The 19,648-nt window shown below is 49.9% G+C and overlaps 1 protein-coding gene and 1 long non-coding RNA gene across 2 annotated transcripts in view; one reads left to right on the top strand and one right to left on the bottom strand.

Moving 5' to 3' along the window:
• Nucleotides 1-18,867, bottom strand: part of LAMC1 (laminin subunit gamma 1) — a 49,334-nt gene extending 30,467 nt beyond the window's left edge. Inside the window, exon 1 of the mRNA XM_031595527.2 lies at nucleotides 18,457-18,867. Coding sequence (XP_031451387.2) covers nucleotides 18,457-18,856 — 400 coding nt within the window. The 5' untranslated portion in view covers nucleotides 18,857-18,867. The remainder of the gene's footprint in view (nucleotides 1-18,456) is intronic.
• LOC149916786 (uncharacterized) lies at nucleotides 10,534-10,906 on the top strand. Its single transcript, XR_016469067.1, has 2 exons — nucleotides 10,534-10,583; nucleotides 10,723-10,906. It is a non-coding gene; the product is annotated as an uncharacterized LOC149916786 (long non-coding RNA).
• Nucleotides 18,868-19,648: the final 781 nt, after the last annotated feature.

Below are 19,648 nucleotides of genomic sequence, written 5' to 3' on the forward strand. Positions count from 1 at the left end.
CACCATCTCCTCTAGTGGTGGCCAAGGCCAACACAACCTATCTGTGGCTCCCTCAACCAACACACATCCCAAGAGCTGAAGGGGATCCCACTCTTCAATCTGCCACCCACTAACAACAAGGACAGCTTTGCTTCTCCCAAAGCTCTGACTTCCAAGACCTTACTGTATAAACATGTCTCCTTGTGACCCAGACAGGTTCTGCATCCAGAGGTCAAGGAAAGCTACCACCACACAATCCTAAATGCTAATCTTCAGATTTCACCATTATTAAAATATCAGAATGCCTACAAGGATCAAATTTGGAAAACCAAAGCTATTTTAGTTGGAAAATAGAATAAATTCATCTGCTCAACAACACCAAGGAAGATCAGCTTCTTACCTCTATCCCCTTAGATACTGTCACCACTCATTTGCAAGCACAGACCTCGCTAAGCAATCAATACATTTATCATGTTAAGATGGATCTGTGTAACTCAGTATGACATAAATGGAGAAAACCTCCAAAGTCACCAAATCATACAAATTCTAGAGGCTCCCTTCCTCAATGGCCTCATCAGGTTATTTTATTAAGCATACAATTGCCCACTCGAGTTCTGAATGCTACAAATGTGATGGAGAACTGGGGGGAGGATTTCCTCTTGTCAAAAACACGTGTACCACCAACAATGCCTTCTAAGCTCCAAACACACTTGGACTTCTTGTTATAGATTCTCACCCTACAATGAAAAAAAAAATCATAGTCTCGTGGTTTTAGCTTAAAAATAAGAGTTGCTAGACATTAACAGCTTTCCAAGGACTTCATCCCTGGCCTTAAACATAAGGTGTTTTGTTACATACAGCAGCAAATGGATACCAGAAGCAGTATGACAGCTGACAGCATAAACAAATATCTATGTCTGCCCAAGCCATTGAAGATTTCCATGAGCCTCCTGTGACACTGTCATAAAGCCTGAACACACAGAGCAAGTGTAAAAATAGTGGATATAGAGCAAAATGTAACAAACTTCCTACGTGTGGATGAGGTGATCATGCATTCAGACTTCCTTCCACCAAAGTGTAACAGCCCTAGGTCTTGCTGCAGAGGATTTGCATGGCTATAACAAAACTTCTTTTTATCTGAAAAGTTATCCCTCTTACAAAATACATGCATTTTATTTCCTTTAAAGACAGAAAAAGTTATTTTAAAGCTCATTCAACACTTCTAGATCCAGATGCGTGCTGATTTCTGAAATACTGTGGATGGGAAAAAAGTACAAATCTGGACAAAAAACTGTTAGTGCTGACAGCACAGGGAAGGGTGGGGGTGACTTTCCTGGAATGGCTGATGTTACTGAGACAGGGCAGCAGCTTGCCCAGCATTTACACTGGGAAAGCACTTCAGGAGTAAGCAAAGGTTGCTTTTGAAAAGACCTAATGAAGGGAGAAAAAGAAATAAACACCTTCAGGAAAAGTTAGGATGCATTCATGCTTCAACTCCCACCTCCATCAGCCCCAAGCTGCCATTCCCCCCTCCTCTCAGCCCTCCTGCATCTGTAAGCCCTGAGCGCTGACGTCAAGCGAATGTGAGCAGCAGTAAGAACTAAATTAGAGTGAGTTTGGATAGAAATGTGTATGCACCAGGTAGTTCTCACCCAGGCAGACATCACTGCTACAGAATGGAGTCAGAAATCAAGGCAGTGCACTGGGCAGACTCTGTCCCATTTTCTCCAGGTGATCACCGAGCCAGATCTGGTTACTTGGCCTTTTAATTTATGTTGTAGAAAGACAGGGCTGTTGGACAGATTTGCTTTTTAAGGGCATTTCAATCTCCCAGGAACACTAAGTACATAAACTATGCAACGCTCCATTAACCAAGTGCCCAAACAGTAATGGCCTTCAGATTTAAAGCACATTGCCTAATGCGACCATATCCTCCCCCAGACCCATGGACTGAATGGTAATCTATTTCCCCCCAACTCATGGGAAAACAAAGCCAGGCTGTTCCCAGCCCTCACGGACATACCAGGGAGCTTCAGCCTGTAAAGCCGTGAGCATGAAGATGCAGAAGAAGAAAATCATTGTACTGTTTAATTGCACTCATACATTACATTGCAGCAGAGATTTTTTTTTTTTAATCAATTATTTCCAAGAGTCAGCTGTTTCCCTCAAAAGACAGAGCTCTCAAATATTCCCAAGTCCTCTCAACACAAACATATGGAGTTAAAGATGGACATACCCATGTATTTGCTATGCCAAGTTTCTCCATATAGCTGTATCTCTACAGCAAAGAAAATCAAAGCTGTGCCAATCCTACCCGTACAGAAGCCTCGAGGCAGGACTTAGATCAGCACTAAAATGATACCCAAATAAATAAAACCATACCATTACCTCCCAGTTCTGAGAGCTGGGAGGTTTCTCTCTGGGTCTGTATGGACACCCTGCTCACTGCTGGCACACGGGAAGCTCCCAGCTCTCCCTTTTCCCACCTCCCCCCCAAATCCCCTTAGAAGCAGTTCATTCCCGTGGCTCCCACTTCCCATGGAACAATGGGGCAGCTCTGGGATAATCTCTCCATCCTATAACCACCATTAACCGCAAATCTTGAAAGTGTATTCAGACAAAACACCATTCAGAACAAACAAGGGAACCTTCAAACTGATACGAATGAAAATAATGACATAAGGAAAGCTCCGTAAGCAACCTCTAGGCAAAGAGCTGATTGAACCCTTGCTCTAACTTCTTTCTTTTTCCACACCGTGAAATAGTTTTTAAAAACTGGAAATATCTCAGCTGAAGTCAGGCTATCAGGAGATTTGTCAAGGATTTCCTCGTTAGTGCTTTTTGCATTCATGTCACCTTCGGCGGAGCGTCCACGGTTACAAGGCTGAAGATGGCACGTACGCATTCAAAGTCAAAATCAGAATCCAAGTTTACTTTCAAGAACAGGCCTTTATAACACGTTGCCATGACTTCTCCCCCCTTCCCACGCTGCTTGGCTGTGGAACATCTTCAGCATCTTTGGCATTCTATCGGGCAACAAGCCAAATAATGTGCGGTTCAGATAAACCACAACCATAACTCAGGGTAGCCACCGTCAGACCTCTCCCAAAGGGGAAGCATTAAGAAAGGAAGAAGCTGCTAAAATTCAGGAGTGCATTGAAGCCAGCTGAAGAAGGGCGCAGCCCCACCAGGAGGGCTGCCAGCACCACGCACACCAGATAGGCCGCATCTGCTCTGCGTCCATTGCTCAGCGTCTGGACGGCTGCACTGAGCACAAAGTGTACTGAGATTTTTGTTTTTCCTCCTGTTTATCCTTTCGGTGCAGCTGCAGAGGAGCCTCTCCTTCCCCTCGCCGAAGCCCCACCGGGCCATGCATTGCAAACAGCACATCGACCGCGTCCAGCTCCTCCACCCCCAGGCAGCCATCAGCCAAGCAGCCACAAGCCCTGGGCTGAAGGCTCCTGCAGCCATCCAGGATGGTTCCCAGCCTGGCTGCTGAATGCCATCAGCACCAAATGCATCACCTGTGCCTCAAAATGCTTATCTGGGGTTCAACCAAGATGGATCCAACCGCACGCTCTATCCTTCTCCTTCCCATACGCAGCACCTGCTGCTTCTCTCTGCCTCCTGCTCCAGCTTGCAGGCCATCATGCTACCAGATCTGCAGCAGGACAGCCAGAGAAACTTCTGTCCTTACCCTTTATAATGAATGGGCAAGGGCTCTGATGGACACTGGTTTGTATAGAGTGGCCAAACTGACACCCCTGCCTCCATCTCTCCCAAAAAAAGGGGAATATTTGTATTCATTTGACCACTTAAATTTATTAGGCCTTTATCCAGCAGGAAATTAAAGCCACTTGCTGGCTTAACAGAATTGTTCAGTGTTTTGGAACATTTTGCTCCTGTAAGTAAGTACTGAGGTTATCCCAATTTTTGGGTAGGTCAGGGGTTGAGATGGTACAGACAAACACACTCAAAATCACAGGGGTCAGAAAGGACCTATGGGGATCACCAAGTCCAACCCCCTGCTAAAGGAGATTTTCTACTGTAGGCTGCAATATGAAGGGCTTTAACTGATATTCAGCACAAAGACAACAGAGGGAAAACGATGGACAGCAGCAGTTGCATCAAATGAGATTATTTTGCAGCAGAACAGAAGACAGGTGCTGCTACTGACAGCCAGCAGCCTCCAGCCTGCTTCTCACCAAGTAGCTGAGAATTAATTCCCATCAATTTTATTTGAATCGGTTGAATATTTTTATTCAGAGCACATGTCTGTGAGTGTCTTCCCTGCTGGATGCTGCTGAGCAGCCCAACTTTGCTGCAGCCTTTTGAAACACCTCCGAAACCACTTTACCAACTTCATTACCACTGGCTTCAGTAGCTGTGTCATCTGCAAATATTACCTCTTCCCATTTTGAAGCGATTAAAAACCACAGATGCCAACAGTGGTTCTTAAGAACCCCCGCTGCTAACCTCTGATGGAAACTGCCAAGAGTGCACCTTCAACAACCTTTCATCCTTCTGTTTTCTTTTCCTGGAAAGGGGTGAGTTGTGGTCAGGAGCACGACTGTGTGACTGCTCCTGACTCTATGCCCAGTTCTACATGGCCACAGAGCCTCTTCCTCTGCCAGAAAACCTGCCTGTCCCCAGCACATCCCCTGGCTTCATGGCAGAGCACTTCACTGACTCCAGTGAAACCCTACCTGTTAAACACACCAGGAGAAATATAAAAACGTCGGGATTTGGCAGCATTTATTAGCTGAAAGCCAATAACAAGAAGCACAAAATGGTGTTTGTGTCACCAGCTCTACCTCCTTGGAACCTCCTAAGAGATGGTGCAACCTGAGCACCATGCACAGTACTCAGCAGGCCTTTCCCAGCATTTCTATGCAGACACCAGCACAAGCAATGACACTGAGCCTTCCTGAGTTCATCATCACCAGCTGAAGTAAGTAAATACCAGCACAGGTGATGCTGCCCTTGTAAGGGAGCCTAGAACAGGGTGAGCCCATCACACAGATCCACAAACACAGATGAAACCACGACCAGTGTCCATCCCCACCCAACACAACAACTTACTGGTGCCTTGAGTCTATACTGGCACAAAAAAAAAAAAAAAGGGGGGGGAAAAAAAACACATCAGGTGGGGAAAGCAGCAGAGAACTTTGTTCCCAGCTCCACCCAAAATGAGGCAGACAGGCTTTACATCCTCCAGATAATGCTGTGACTGCAGGGTCAGCCTGCCCTTGGGACCACAAAGACCCCAGCAGCTCAGATGAGAGGTTTACAAAGACAAAAGTAGATCCGTGGCTGAGTTCCTCCTCCTGCTTCTCCTCCTCTGCCCAGAGGCAGGAGCAAGCTTTGTGAACTGCTGCTCTCAAATATTCAAACCAAGGCAGATCAGGCATTTGTTTATATATATTTACACGCTCTGTTTACAGAACTTGCTGGAATTAATGAAAGAAATCGTTTCATCTGACAGTGGGGAGTGGGGGAAGGGGAAAAAACACTGTAAATTTAGGAATAAGAACCATCTGTTCCTCCTGACAGCCCCTGCCGACCCTTCCAGCTCGGATGAATTCTTTGGACCAGGCTTCAGCAATGCAAAGAGGAGAGCTGTCTTCTGCCATCACCCTGATCTTCACACACACAAAGAACAGCTCAAATGGACAAGAACCCATTAATGAAGCATTGAGAACGAAAGCAGCTGTCAAATCCTGTCTACAGAGGTAAATGTTAAAAAAAAAAAAAAAAAGGCACGAGCATCCAGCTGGCTAGATAGCCACTCTCTGGATGAAGGCTGTATTCACCTCTGCCAAGTGCCAGGACAAGAGGCTGATTGCACCACTGCTGATACGAGCCAGGATGCCTTTGGCCTTCTTGCCTTGTGTTACGGTCTGATTTCTCATTAAATGGTAAAAACCTGCAGGTTGTCAGAGTATTTCTGTAACCCGCGTTCCTCTCCTCAGAAACCTTAGCTACATGGCAGATGTATTCTTAGTTTTCAACCTCTTGACATCTATGAAACTATGAAATACTAAAACAAACCTAGCAGTCTTCAGACTTTGATCATAACCAAGAGCCGTAGCTACTGGGTCATTGAGAAACAAGACAAAAAAGGGCACACAAATTTACAGAAAACCCCGCAGACACCTGGAACACACGTGTAGCCCTTCCAGACTACACTTGAGATACAATTCTATTGCAATTTCTGCTTTTCACAACGTTGGGGAGGAACACAAGAACTCAGATTGCAACTGATAGCACACACAGGTACTACACACAGACCCTGACAAGCTGTGTTGGGTTAAGAGCTTTGCAGTTGTCTTTAGGGGAAATATTTTTTTTCCCTACCTTTTCCCTTTATTTTCAACCAGCAGATGAGCACTTCTTACCAAGACTTTATAACTCTGTCAGTATGAAGTTCTGTAAATCAGATGATTCTAGATGTAGGGAAGCATTGGTTCCACAGACCTTTGATGGAACAGCAGGGGCAGGGAGGCATCCCTGCATCCCACCAAGCACATTCCTTGCATAACCACTGGGCAAAGTGTTCCCACATCACCAGCCACAGAGGATGGGTGAGCTAGTAGAGAGCTTGCTGCTTCACCTTCTCTTTTTGCTCTTTTTTCCCCAGTTACTACGGACAGAGATGCGTCCCCATTTGGGCTGCTGTCTTCGTAGCTGGCCATACAGCATCACTGCTTCTGCAGGAAAGCTACTGAGAGATAAGAAAGCCTTTTCTTATAGAAGGAAACAAAGCCAGAGGGACAAAGTGGTTGCGTGCCATAGAGCTGTATTTCTAAAACATTTTCACAAAGTTCTGAAGGATTCAAATGTTTTAGAAACATTTTCCTCTGCCTGCCCCAACTGGAAGCAGAAGACAACCCTGTTCCATACAGATGCCACAGGAACAAAGCAGCACGGAGCTGCCAGGCTGAGATCTCTGCTTGGCCTGTGGTGGCTCAGCGGGCACTTCAGTGCCATCCCCCTCCAAGCAGGCTGGGTTGAGAAACAAAACATTTCACACTCAAGAAAATCCACTTGGCATCTTGTCTACCAGCTCCCACTGGATTCATAACCTTAAGTCTCCACAGTCCAGGCCAATGCTTAAAAGAAATTAGAAAACTCAAGAAATCAGGCTAGTGTCCAGACCAACTCCTCTTCCTAAGTGTTCCTCGTGATATTTCTTCAAATAAAAAAAAATGTGTATTTTGGCAAAACTTTATTTAGCTAAGAGTACTCAGGCTTGCTGTCGTGCTGGTTTACAAAGGAAGCATCCAGCTGAGTGCCCCCAAATCTCACTGCTTCCTGAAAGAAAACATTTTTGGAGCAAACAGTTCCGCAAACGAAACCGTGTGCAACACCTTCAGTGGAAAAAAAAATAAGTTGCCATTTAAAGAATGCACAACTGGAGCATGAAGGCCAGGTGGGACGGGGTTCTGGGCAGCCCCAGCTGGTGGGGGCAGCCAGCTCACAGCCAGAGGGAACTGGATGGTCTATCAGGTCCTTCCAACCTAAGGTGTTCTGTGCTATGGGGACTCTGCATGAGCACCTGGCAGAGATTTGGGCACCTCTTTCCAAGAGCAAAGCTGCTTGCCATTGCCATCAGCTTTATAATTCAGCTGTTTTGGAACATTTGAATCATGTTCAGGGTAAGGAGGCTCCAGCAGGCAAGCATGCTGACCATCAGCTTCTGTGATCCCCAGCTCTGCACAGCAGCATGCCCAGGGGCTGTGCTGCTTTTAGGATAGACGTACTTGGGGGGGGGGGGGAAGGAATGGAAAAAGAAACTAAATACCATTTTAATTTCTCTAGTGGATTGTTGGCTCGGAAAGGAAAAGAAAAAGAAGGGGAGAGTTTGCCAATTTGACAGTGGTGTATTTTCATGCGTTCAAAGACAGAGATCTCCCTCTGATACTTACAAATGGATGCATTTTATGAAAGAGGAGAGATCAAAACCTGCACGGTGAGGGGCATGCCAGAACCCCGGAGATCAACGCATAGTGCTGTATTCATAAGGAGTGGGATGAACATCTGAGAGGCACGCAGGGTAAACAGGAAAGCCTCAGTGCCCCCAACAACGGGATCAGCCAGGTCAGCTCCCTGTGTTCTGCCACCTGTTTGTCCATACAGTTGGTGGAGAGCAGAGAAGTTTAACCTGTATGTGTTCAAGAAATGCTCTTCAAACAGCACGTTGGCTTCCACCCCGCAGGCAGAAAGCACACAGCATGGACAAATCAAGAGGCTGCACACATCAACTGTTCCTTACCAAAACCACACGATGGGGAATGCACTGTAAGAAAGAGTAAAACAACCACTGCCTCACCACCAGGAAAATAAACTCCATTATCCCCACCGTCACACCTTTGCCAGACTGGATTTTCTTCAACCATTTTACACAAGCTAAAAAATAAAAAATACAGCTCTTACATTCTCCTTCTGTTTGCCCTATGTCCTAATTCCTGGCAGAGCTGTGGTCCCACACGAGTCACAGATGACTTTCACAGCTGCACGAGAGACAGCTGGATGCAGAGTAACACTGGGTAAGCGCTTTGCAGGCCTGAGATAAGCCCACGTATCTGCTGAAGCAAACAGTGTAAGCTCATATTTGGGGACACAAAAGATGGTTCCCCTCCCAGCTCAGAAGAGCAGCTCCAGGTGGCAGGGCAGGAAGGCACAGGAAAGCAGTGCAGCCCCCAGTGCTCCGTAAGATGCAGTGCATGCCTGGCTGCCAGCAGCACTCCCAGCACCAGCACAATGGCCCTGCTATTTTTAACATTTTTTTCCATCTGTGAGAAGGACATAAACCTAAAGGAAGTGTAATTGAAAGAGTGGAAGAACTTACTCAGCACCAGCCACATTAACAAGAATGCAGGCTACAGCCTCCTGCAGCCCAAATGCACTGTGAGGATCCCTGACCTAGCACGGTGTGGTAGTCTTGGGATGGGAGAGATGCTGGAAAGCAGTGCTTGAGCACCTGGGATCACAGCAGCACATGACAGAGCTGAACCAAAGGCACAGCTGCATACCTGCACAGAAATGCATCACTCCAGGGCTTCTCTTGCTCACCTTTATCTCTGTGTGGGTAGGACACAATTAAAGGGAGAGCTCTGCAAGAGATGCCCCCAGGTATGCTAAGCTCATTTTCCATTCCTCCAGGCAGCTGCAGATTAAGAAAGTAGGTGAAAGTTGCACCAAGAAAACCCTCTCCTTAAGGCTAACAGCTCATTCGCTGGCCTGAAGAGCTCTTTTTTCCCCCCCAAAAAATAAGAAAAAGGCACAACCATTCTCACAGCTGTATCCTACAAAGGTGTATCCCTGTACACAGGCTGTCTGCAGCTTCACTCAGTGGTAGAGCAGCCAGGGAAGCTCCCTCCTGGAGACAGAAGGCTGGCACACACAGCTCCTTGGGAAGCTTTTCAATGAGAAGAATGCTGACGCAACACCAGCCCGGCCAACCTGACATGTTAGCAGCAATTGTTCTGCAGGAGCTGCTAGAGTAATGAACCCAGCACAGTGCTGAGGCACCACAGACACGTCCAGCTTCCATCCACCCTTTGTTCAGCTCTCAGACGTGCATTGACCACCAGCAGCACGCTGCTCTCCCACCAGCTCTCTCTCATCCATCACCACAGGAGCCCTGAGCCCACAACAAGAAAAGCCATTAAGTTATGAACACCAAAATGAGTAAGCACGTAACTTGTATTGCATTCGGATGCGCCATCCAATACTTCAGCATCAGTTATGAAAAATCAGGTTTTAGTTTCATTTTTTTTCCTTAAATTATGATGAACAGCTAAAAAAAAACAAATAAGAAAAACAACCTACATCTCATCCTGCTGTCCTTGAATCTGCTTCCCCAGCAATCAGACAGCTGCAGAAATATCAGTTTGCCTGCTTATTTTAATGGGCCATTAATTCAAGAGATCTGCTTATGCAAAGTCAGCTAGAACAAGCTAGGGCAGCTGAATTCCAACATACAATCAGGACGTTTTGCATAAAGTCAAACGCTGCAAGAATTCTGTGTCTGAGCAGAAGCATGCTCATAAATGCCTTATGCATGAAGTCCCACCACGGGAAGGCTCCCTAATATCTCCATCTCTTTCCCAGGTTGTCAGACAAAGCGTCCCCATGCATGGCACACAGACGGAAGTCTCAGCGAGCTCATTTCCTTCCTTTGACCAAAGCCTGAGCATCAGCTCGGGGCAGATCCACGCCAACCAAAGCCTTACCACAAGGCTCCTTGTTCAAAGCTTTTAGGGTATTTTCCAAACTGAAATCAGAGCCTTAGGCTGCACATTCCCAGCACTTCCCCCCCCTCCAGCATCCGCCCGCAGTCCCACTATCACCAAACCCAGCTGTGGTTATCTCTGGGCTTAACTGAGCGAGCTGACAGCATCAGGGCCGTGATGGAGCTGCAAGGCTGGGCTGGTGTGGGAAGCCACATCTTCACTGCCTCCCTCCAAATGAAGGATGTGGCCCAAAAACACTGCACCACTCGCGCACAGCACGCTTCTGCTCTGTTGTCACAGTAACCAGGCACAAAGCGACAGCATAAAAGCTGTGGGGCCAGTGGAAGAGAAGAGGGGAAGAAGCAGGTACATGAATGGCACAGACCAGGCAGGGATCTGAGCTGCCAGGAGCCAAGCCTAGAACTAGAAGCCCAGCACACCCCCATTGCCCATGTTTAGTTTTGGAGAAGCTTAACGCTTGTTCTATTTTGTTCATATCCTTCAGAGAAAAGCAGCATGTGGCTTTTAGGCATGGGAGACAGAAGATGTTCCTGGAATGATACACCACCTGTTTATTAATTCCTTGCTAACTGCTGATTCAGAACAACATGTACTCTCTTCCAATGGCTTAAGAACTCTCCTCTTCAAGCCTTTAAACAAACCTCTCCCAGGGATGTAAAAAATAAAAAGCACACTGAGCTCCAATTTAAGCTTCTTTCAACTCAAATGACTGTGTATATATTGAAGCAATGGCCTCTGCCACTAGAGTTGTTCAAAGAATCACCAAGGCCAGAAAAAACCTCCATGTGGGACCATCCAGTCCCACTGTCCGCCTACCATCAGTATTTCTCCACTAAACCAAGCCCCTCAGTACAACATCTAAACGTTTCTTGTGCACCCATGGTGAATGGGAAGATAATTAATTGCTACGACAGAATTCGATGCTTCACTCTACAGCACCACCACTTGTACTGGAGGATCATCTTTTCCATCCTGCATGACATCTCAGAAGGCAGAAGTAGTCCAACAGCCATCCTCAGGGGCAGGACACTTCCAAAAGCCACCAGGTCTGTATTCTTTTGTTTCCTTCTTCAAAGGAACAACTGCACAGAGGGGCAACCATTATTTTGGAGGTGGCACAATGCCTTGCAGCACAACTCAGAGCAACTGCCACTTCTGACCCAAGAGGTAACTGAGCATCCTCTGTATTTAAAAAGCCCTGACAACCAAAATTAGGTAAAGTTTCTCCTCAGAAAGAGTAGTAAGGCATTGGAACAGGCTGCCCAGGGAGGTGGTGGGGTCACCAACTCTGGATGTGTTCAAATACCATGGAGATGTGGCACTGGGAGATGGGGGCACGGTGGGGTGGAGTTGGACTTGGGGACCTTAAAGTTCTTCTCCAACCTTAACAGTTCTACAAAATCCTTTCAGCAATCAATAGCTTTTTCTGCTGAGTTACCCATGACAAAATATGCCATCCAGAAATCACCAAGAGAAAAGCAACAGCTGACAGATGGCAGCCACCTGTTTCAAGAGAGGCTTGACTCCAAGCACTGCAGGCAGCCAGCAGGGTCACCTGAAGGAGGCGAGGGCTCCTGAGGGTACACAGCACTACAGAAGTACAAACTGCTGCACTGTGACCAACAGATCTCTTGAGCAAGTCTGGACACACATCACTCCTCAGAAGGGGGGTGATAAAGTCTGCGTGTGTTACACTAACCGTGCACATGAAGCAGAGATGCGAGGTGTGCCCTCTGCTCCCTCCCATGCTCACTTTCACTCCATGGGTCCAATGGCAACACCAACTCGCCTTCTTGAGGTCTCTTCAAGTCAACCTCTTGTGGGTTCCCCACAGTTGGCTTTCTGGGGGTTTCTGGCGTGGAAACGAGGGAGCAGTGGGGATGTGGAGCACGCAGGATGCTGGGCACAACAGCTGGAGCAGGCAGGGTGCAGCAAGAGAGGATAAAAGCCAGCGGGGCTGCCAGCACTGCTGTGAATTTCAAAGACTCGTGCTATTTAGTCAGGCACAGTTTAAACTTTCTGGTACACAGTGCTAATGACACAGATTAACAACTCTAAACGCCATTCATTTTGCTGAACAACCTCTCTTCCCACAAGCCCTTTCTATACCCTGTGTAAGCACTCAATACCACTCCTACCCATGGGATCACCCTTTCAAAACACATTTAATTCCCTCCCACTGTTTTCAAGTTAATGTAGACTTTTTAGGGGTAGGGGAGAAAGAGAAAAGCTGGATTTGCGTGACAGAAAGGCCAGAGGACAGGGTCCCTCCCATCTGCCAGAGCAGCATGTTAATTTTCCACCAAGCATTTAACAAAAGAACATGCCACAGCCCCTGAGGTTGCAAAACAGACCATCTGGATGACATGAAAAAGGCAATCAATTCACGGACAAATTAACGAGGAGACATATTCGGTATGAGGTTTTGCAATAGGAAGAACCGAGCTTCCCATCAAGATTTCTGGCCCCTTCCATGCGCAGGGAGCAGCGTCAGCAGCACAAACCACACCACTGCTGCAACAGCACATCCAAATCCTCGGCAGTAATTAACATCCATTTGGTTAGTAAATAGGGAAAGACCAGAGCCAAGTACTTCAAGTGCACCCAAAACCCAAACCATCCCTCCCCCGACTCGTTTAAGCACCTCACAAGGGCTGTAACCCAGTGCTCACAAACAGCCAGGGCTGCAGCTGCATCACGGCTGCTCCAGTTCTCAGGCACCACTGTAAGGTGCAATGGATCAGGAGCAAAATATCATTTGTTATCAAAAAGCAGCATCGTTGTTGTCGTGCTTTGGTTTGCACAAAGCACAGAAACTCAACCAACCTGGCTGGGGGAATCTGATGTTCCTGCCCAACTTTCAGAGTCACAGAATGGCTTAGGTTGAGAGGGACCCCAAAGCCCCCACAAGTTCAGGATTTGCAGCATCTTCCACGCTGCCATGGACCTATGTTTAGATGCTGTACTGAGGGACGTCGTTTAGTGGAAAGTACTGGTGATAGGCAGGTGGCTGGACTGGATGACCTTGGAGATCTTCTCCAACCTTGGTGAATCCATGATGCTATACCCCTACACAGCTCCTGCACCCTACTGGGGATGGACGTATGGAGAACATATATGAAGCTGCCCAGCAGTGCCACAAGCACCACTCCTCCCTGCTGTCCCAGCTCTATGAGCAACCCAGTCCCACCCTGGAGGCTCTGGGCCAGACGCTGGCAGCTCCCAGGGGAGTGGAGATGTCTGTGGTGACTCACAGTGACACAGTAAGGCCTTCACACGAGATGCCAGGGAACACAGGGTCAGTAAGAGTTCCTTTAAACGCACCATCTATTGAGGCAGCTTCCAGCAGCCTTGTCCTCAACCAGCAGCCTCAGTTCCCCAGCGTACAGAAATGCACCCAGGAATGGAGAAACTGCACTTCTTTAGGACTATCACTACCTTTTTAAGATAGTAACTGACACAATTAAGAGCACTGCAGTACCAGATGTGTCGTTCTGCAAGCCGTGCCATTGTTCCCTTGAGGTATTTGAAACAGCAGGCCTTCCCCAAACCACAGGCCTCCATCCTAACCAGAAATCAAGGGCTCTGGCACCTCAACAAGCAGCTCCATGTGTTCAGACTGACAAACCACCAGCGGCCAACAGCCATTCAGGATGAGAAAGAGGCGGTGTGTACGTACAGATGTACGCAGAGTCACTCTGCTTAGAAAGCAGAAGAGCAGTGACTCGTGTAATGCTGGTAATTTAATCAGTTAACTCATGCCTGCAGAGCGCCCACGGATCTCCGTCCCAGCATCCCTTCGCCGAAATCTTGAGAGGGATGCAGGGAGAAGGCTGCCCTTCACCGAGTTGGAGCTCGGGGTTGGACCCCCAAATGCACGGCCCACACACATCAGGAGCAGGGAGATGGGGGCAGGAGGGCGCAGGCAGGATGCAGGGAGCTGAGAAAGGAGAGGCGAGCAATGCAGGCTGCACACCCACACGTAGGCCGCGTCCAAAGATGGAGGCGGTGCGGCCCCACCAAGGGCTGCCCCTCACCCGGCCCAGGAGCTGCCGGGAAGAGCGTCCCACAGCCAAATCCCACAGGATGGACACGTCAAGGGCTGCAGATGGAAGGGCTATAAATAACTGGCAGAACCAGAAACGGACCCCAGAAGTCCTCAGAAAAGAAAAAAATGCCACTTAAGTCAAGCTACTACTTAACACTGTGAGATCAAGAAAGGCTTTTCCAGAAGGGAGCAATTCTCCGTTCCGTTGGTCTCCACGAGGTCACCACCACCACCGAGCTCTCCCACCCACCCCACACAAGCTCAGCACAAACAAGCATGAAGGGCCCATTTATTCCCTCTTGAAGAGGCCGAGTGCAACCATTAGCTTAAAGCCCCTGACGAGCAACATCACCTCTTAATTCAAAGAGGATTATCAAGGTTTTTCTTTCCAAAACTGCACTGCCGAAATGAAACACGTGAGGAAAGGAAAGAAAAGAAAATCTGTTTTAACAAGAGAACACGTCGGGATGCAGGCGCTTTACCCCCCCCAGCAGCACCCTGTAGCCGTGTGCCAGGTGCTGGGCGCACGGCAGAAACCGCGGCTCCTCAGGGCCAACGGAGACTGGGCCAGAAAAGCAGACCTTGAGAAAGTAAATCACAAGATGAAAGCAATTTGCTGAAAAACTGGAGTGCTGCCAGCTTGAGGCTCCGCAGAGCTCGCTCGGCCTTGCAGCAAGGGAGGGAGCAGGCCCTGCAGACAGCCACACGCGAGCCACCGAGGTGCTGAGAACAACCATCCCTACCAAGCAGGTCCTGGTGGTTTGGTTCGGAAGAACGTGGCACCCAACACAAATAAGCAACTCTCCAAGCATTGCTCTCTGCAACAAAGACCAGAACGCTACAGAAAACTGCTCCAGGAATCCACAAATCCTGCGTCTTCGCAAGATCTCAACGCACCATTCCTACAAACACCTTCCCCCAAAGAAACAACTGTGCCCAAGACCAAACGCATAAAGATCCCACAGCTATCTGGAGTTCTGCTTCCTATATACAAGACCATACTGGCTCACCTACACACACACACACACACGAAATCCAACAATAGTTTTTGGATACTATTTCTGAAAGAGGAAATTTTGAAATTCTCCACGAGCGAACACAGCTGTGTTGTGTCAGGACTGCAGGCGTGATTAGCACTGGAAGCATCTCTTTGATGACTATCACATCGGAATATCTACAACAAGTAGAAGCATGGAAACCAGGAAAGCTGTTTGCCACCCAGTTTCCAAACAAAATGGTGAAGATCACCACATTTCAGGGGCTTCTGTTGTTTTTAGATGATCTCTCAACCAGGCCTGGACCAGTGGAAAAGAGATTAAAGAACAAGGTTGGGTGCTTCAATTTAAATATAACTTCTGTTCCTTTTTACAGTTGATGGGTTTTCACCATTTTCCAAGCTTCTGCAGAGGGAAAAAGCCAGAGGAATGTATGCTTCCACCCAAAAGCCCACTCCCACAAGGCTAACAGCAGCTCCAACCCACATCCCAGCCCCACAGCATGGAAAGCAGCCAGCAAACACAATTCACAACGCATCTGTTTTCATAGGCTACTCCAGCATATAGCAAAGATGAACAGAGTCCTCTCAAAGCCAGATCACTCAAGGGATGCTAGGGGCCGTCCCAAGGACACTCCTTGCAAATGGATGTCAATGGGTCGTGCTCTTTGCAGGGTCTCACACAGAGCAGGTGGTAACACAGGCATCACCACTCACCCCTCACCTCGAGCCTGTAAAGCACCTGGGGGAAAAACCAACACGCTCCTGTTTGTGCAGCGGGACAACAGAGATTTCCACTGTTTACAGGGATGTTATAAAACCCGTGTTATTTTCTGAAGCAACCTTTCCAAGCCAACGCTCAGTCCTGCAGCAGTGAGGGATGTATCATTCCCCATGGACAGAGCTGTACCCCACCACAGAGCCTCACGGTGTCTGACAATATTCCCAGGCTTGCATTTACATTCTTTACACCACAGTTTACAAACCCTGGGAACCAGAGGCCCATTCTCCCCCAATGGAGGTGGCTGTCCCCACGCTGCCTGCAGATCCACGTTCATCCCCCCACGAGGCAGCAGCCTGGGATGCTACTTGCAAGGGAAATGCTACTGAGCAAACCACACATTATTCAGTAAGCAAAGAGTTCCAAGCTGCAAAGTTTCCAAGATTTGGGACTTCAAAAGCAGTCGCCAGTGATGAATTCTCCATGTGACACAGGGCAAACACAAATAGCAGCTATTTCTGCAACTAAACCACCAGCCAACCCCAGCTCTCTCCATCCCCTAAAATAAGTGCTCCGCCACAGATAGCGTTCCTGAATGCCTCAGTGGCATCAGCATCCCAAAAAGGTGCAGGACAGAGGAATGGGAAAAAACTTAGGAATTTAAAGGGTACGAGAGAAGCGATAAAGAGCTTTAAAGCTGCTTTATATAACTGCACTGAACAACTGCTGGCCACGCGAAGCCTGATCTCCTCGCTCCTCATGTTGAAACCTGCAAAATGTAAATCAAGCCTTTGTGAGACCAACTAAAATAGAGTCCCCTCGGGGCTCCACAAATACCGCAGTGCAGGCACCGGGCGCTGGGCGAGCCGCTCCCAGCCCAGCCCCAGTCCAGCCTCAGCACAGCTCCCAGGGATTTCCCAACCAAGTGCAGGAACAGCAGGGCTCTCCCAGGTGAATGACACTGGGCAATAAGCAGCCTTTACAGCAGGAAGGTGGCAAGGTGGTTGAGCCCACCCCTGCATGGCTGTTTGAGAGTCACAAAGATGCTGCAGGGAGCTTCCATCAGCGTACAGAGCCCTGTAGTGCCAACTTAAGCGCTCTCCCTATGAATCGATCCCCATTTTGCAGAGATGCTAAGCTTCATCTGCTTACACAAACCCCCCAGCTCTCAGCTGTTTCCCAAGAAGACACAGAGCAGCCCCCTGCTGAGCTCCAACAGGGCACCCAGCAGCCTCACTCATGGCACACAGCAACTCCCTACATCCTGTTGCTTCCTTTAGGGACGTTCTGCAGCCCACCCTTTACAAAAAGCTGCCTTTTTGCTCTTCAAGAAAAAAAAATCTCTTCTGCTGCAAACAACCAGCAAATCAGACTGGAGCTGAGCACAAGAGCTGGCTCCTTGCCTGAGTTTCCTTGTAAATGCCTTCAAATGGCAGTCGTGCTCTGAGCTGCTCTCTGCAGACCACGTATATAACCAGCACCGCTGCTCTCCTCGCAGCCAAATAAAGGGATGAGCGCTGACAGAGGGGTGGAGGAGCCCTGCAGTCCATCTCTCCCAACAACTGGCAGCTCCAAGGCAGGGATGCCCAAAGAGCCACAAGCAGCAGTGTTTGGACCCACAGCCACAGGCCCACAGCGTTGCCTGTGCCTCCCTTAGGATGCCAGCAGCTGTTTCCTTGCCCAGGAAACGCTGCAATGCACAGACACCAGGCCAGGTCCAGGCAGGGGGTGGGGAGACACGTGTAACAGCCTAAAGAGAGGTGGATACGTGCAGCACAGGGATAGTAAGACCAATGGAGCTGCGGGAAGGCAAAGGAAGGATCTGCTCTGAAAAAAAACGACGAGCCTGAGAAAATCCAGCCCCCTGCCCAGAAGTGCTGCACTCCAAAGACACGTTGTGCTGTTTTGTGTCCTTTTCTTCCACTGTTTGAGGTACCGTCCCTCCCACACAGCTCTGTTCTGCTGCACCGGGGGTCTGCACGTCCCCACTGCCATGCTCAGCCACGGGGGTACGGGGTGGGCAGTACTGGAAAAAGGAAAGATCGCTGCGGTGAAGCCTCAGTGAGAAGGAATTCAGGCAAAGGAGCTGGGAATGGGGAAGCGAAGGGCCGCTCCTAAGAAGAGCAGAAAGAAAGGACGAGGACATCCAGGCTGGATGTGGCTCTGGGCAGCCAGGTCTGGTGGTTGGCGACCCTGCACACAGCAGGGGGGTTGGAACTGGATGAGCGCTGCGGTCCTTTTCAACCCAGCCCATCCTACGAAGCCACGTGCTCCCAGCCCAACCCGCAAAACGACGGGCATCGCACCACGTACGGCGCTTCCATCGCACGTGTCCCCGATCCCCGAGCTGGAAGGGACCAAAGCGACCACCGAGCCCCGCCCCACGCAGCAGCCGCGACCCTACGGCGGGGCTCCCCTCCCTCCCCCCGAACTCCGCTCCCCGCACGGCCCGTACCGAGGTGCAGGGTGAGGTTGACGGCGGCGGGGTGCTGCACGCCGGCCAGCATGCTCTGGCTCTGCCACCAGGTGCTGTCGGCCTGGCTGTTGTAGTCGGTGAGGAAGGAGGCGCCGTGCCGCAGGTGGGGCTGGGAGGCGTCGCACAGGTGGCACGACTGGGTGACGCCGGTGACGCCGGTCTGCACGCAGTACTCCTCGGCCGGCGTGCCGCACGTGTTGGTGGCCACCACCGTGGCGTTGAAAGCGGCGTTGACGAACTCGGGCATGCAGCGCTGCGGCCGCCCGCTCCGCTCCTCCGTGCACTCGTCCATCGCCGCGCCGCCGCCGCGGGGCAGCGCCAGCACGGCCAGCAGCGCCAGCACCCGCGGCAGCGCCCGCCGCCCGCCAACGCCGCCCATGGCTCGGCCCGGGGCCGCTGCGGAGCGCGGCTGTGCGGGGCTGCTGTGCCGCTGGGCCGGGCCGCGCCGCGGCGGGCGGGGCTGCAGCGCGGGGCAGGCCGGGAGCGGCACCCCCCGCCCGGCCGGGTGGAATGCGCCGCGGGGCGGCCTTAAAGCGGCCACGGCGGTGGGGCCCACCGCGGGCCGGGCGGCTTAGGGGTGGGGGTCGTGGGAAGCCGGCGGGGCGGAGTGAAAGCGGGCTGTGATCGCGCGGTTCTGTGGTCTTGTGTGCTGTTTGCTGTGCGCGTCCAATCCGTGCTCCTGCCTGCAGCTTGCTACGCACCTCTATAGTGCTCCAAGTCACGTTTCACAGGTTCCCAGAATCAGGTTCCAATCAAGGTTGGAAAAGTCCCACAGGATCATCCAGTCCAACCATCCACCTACCACCAATAGCTCTCACTAAACCACGTCCCTCAACACAACATCCAAACATTCCTTGAACACCTCCAGGCTCGGTGACTCCACCACCTCCCTGCACAGCCCATTCCAGTGCCTGACCACCCTTTCAGAAAAGCAGTATTTCCTAACGTCCAGCCTGAATCTTCCCTGGCGCAGCTTGAAACCATTCCCTCTAGTCCTATCACCGGTTATACGGGAGAAGAGGCCGACCCCCAGCTCGCTACAACCTCCCTTCAGGTAGTTATAGAGAGCAATGAGGTCTCCCCTGAGCCTCCTCTTCTCCAGACTGAACAATCCCAGCTCCCTCAGCCGCTCCTCATAAGGCCTGTGCTCCAGACCCCTCACCAGCTTTGT

This window comes from Phasianus colchicus, chromosome 9 (assembly GCF_987193195.1).
Source record: "Phasianus colchicus chromosome 9, bPhaCol1.hap1.1, whole genome shotgun sequence".
NCBI lineage: Eukaryota > Metazoa > Chordata > Aves > Galliformes > Phasianidae > Phasianus > Phasianus colchicus.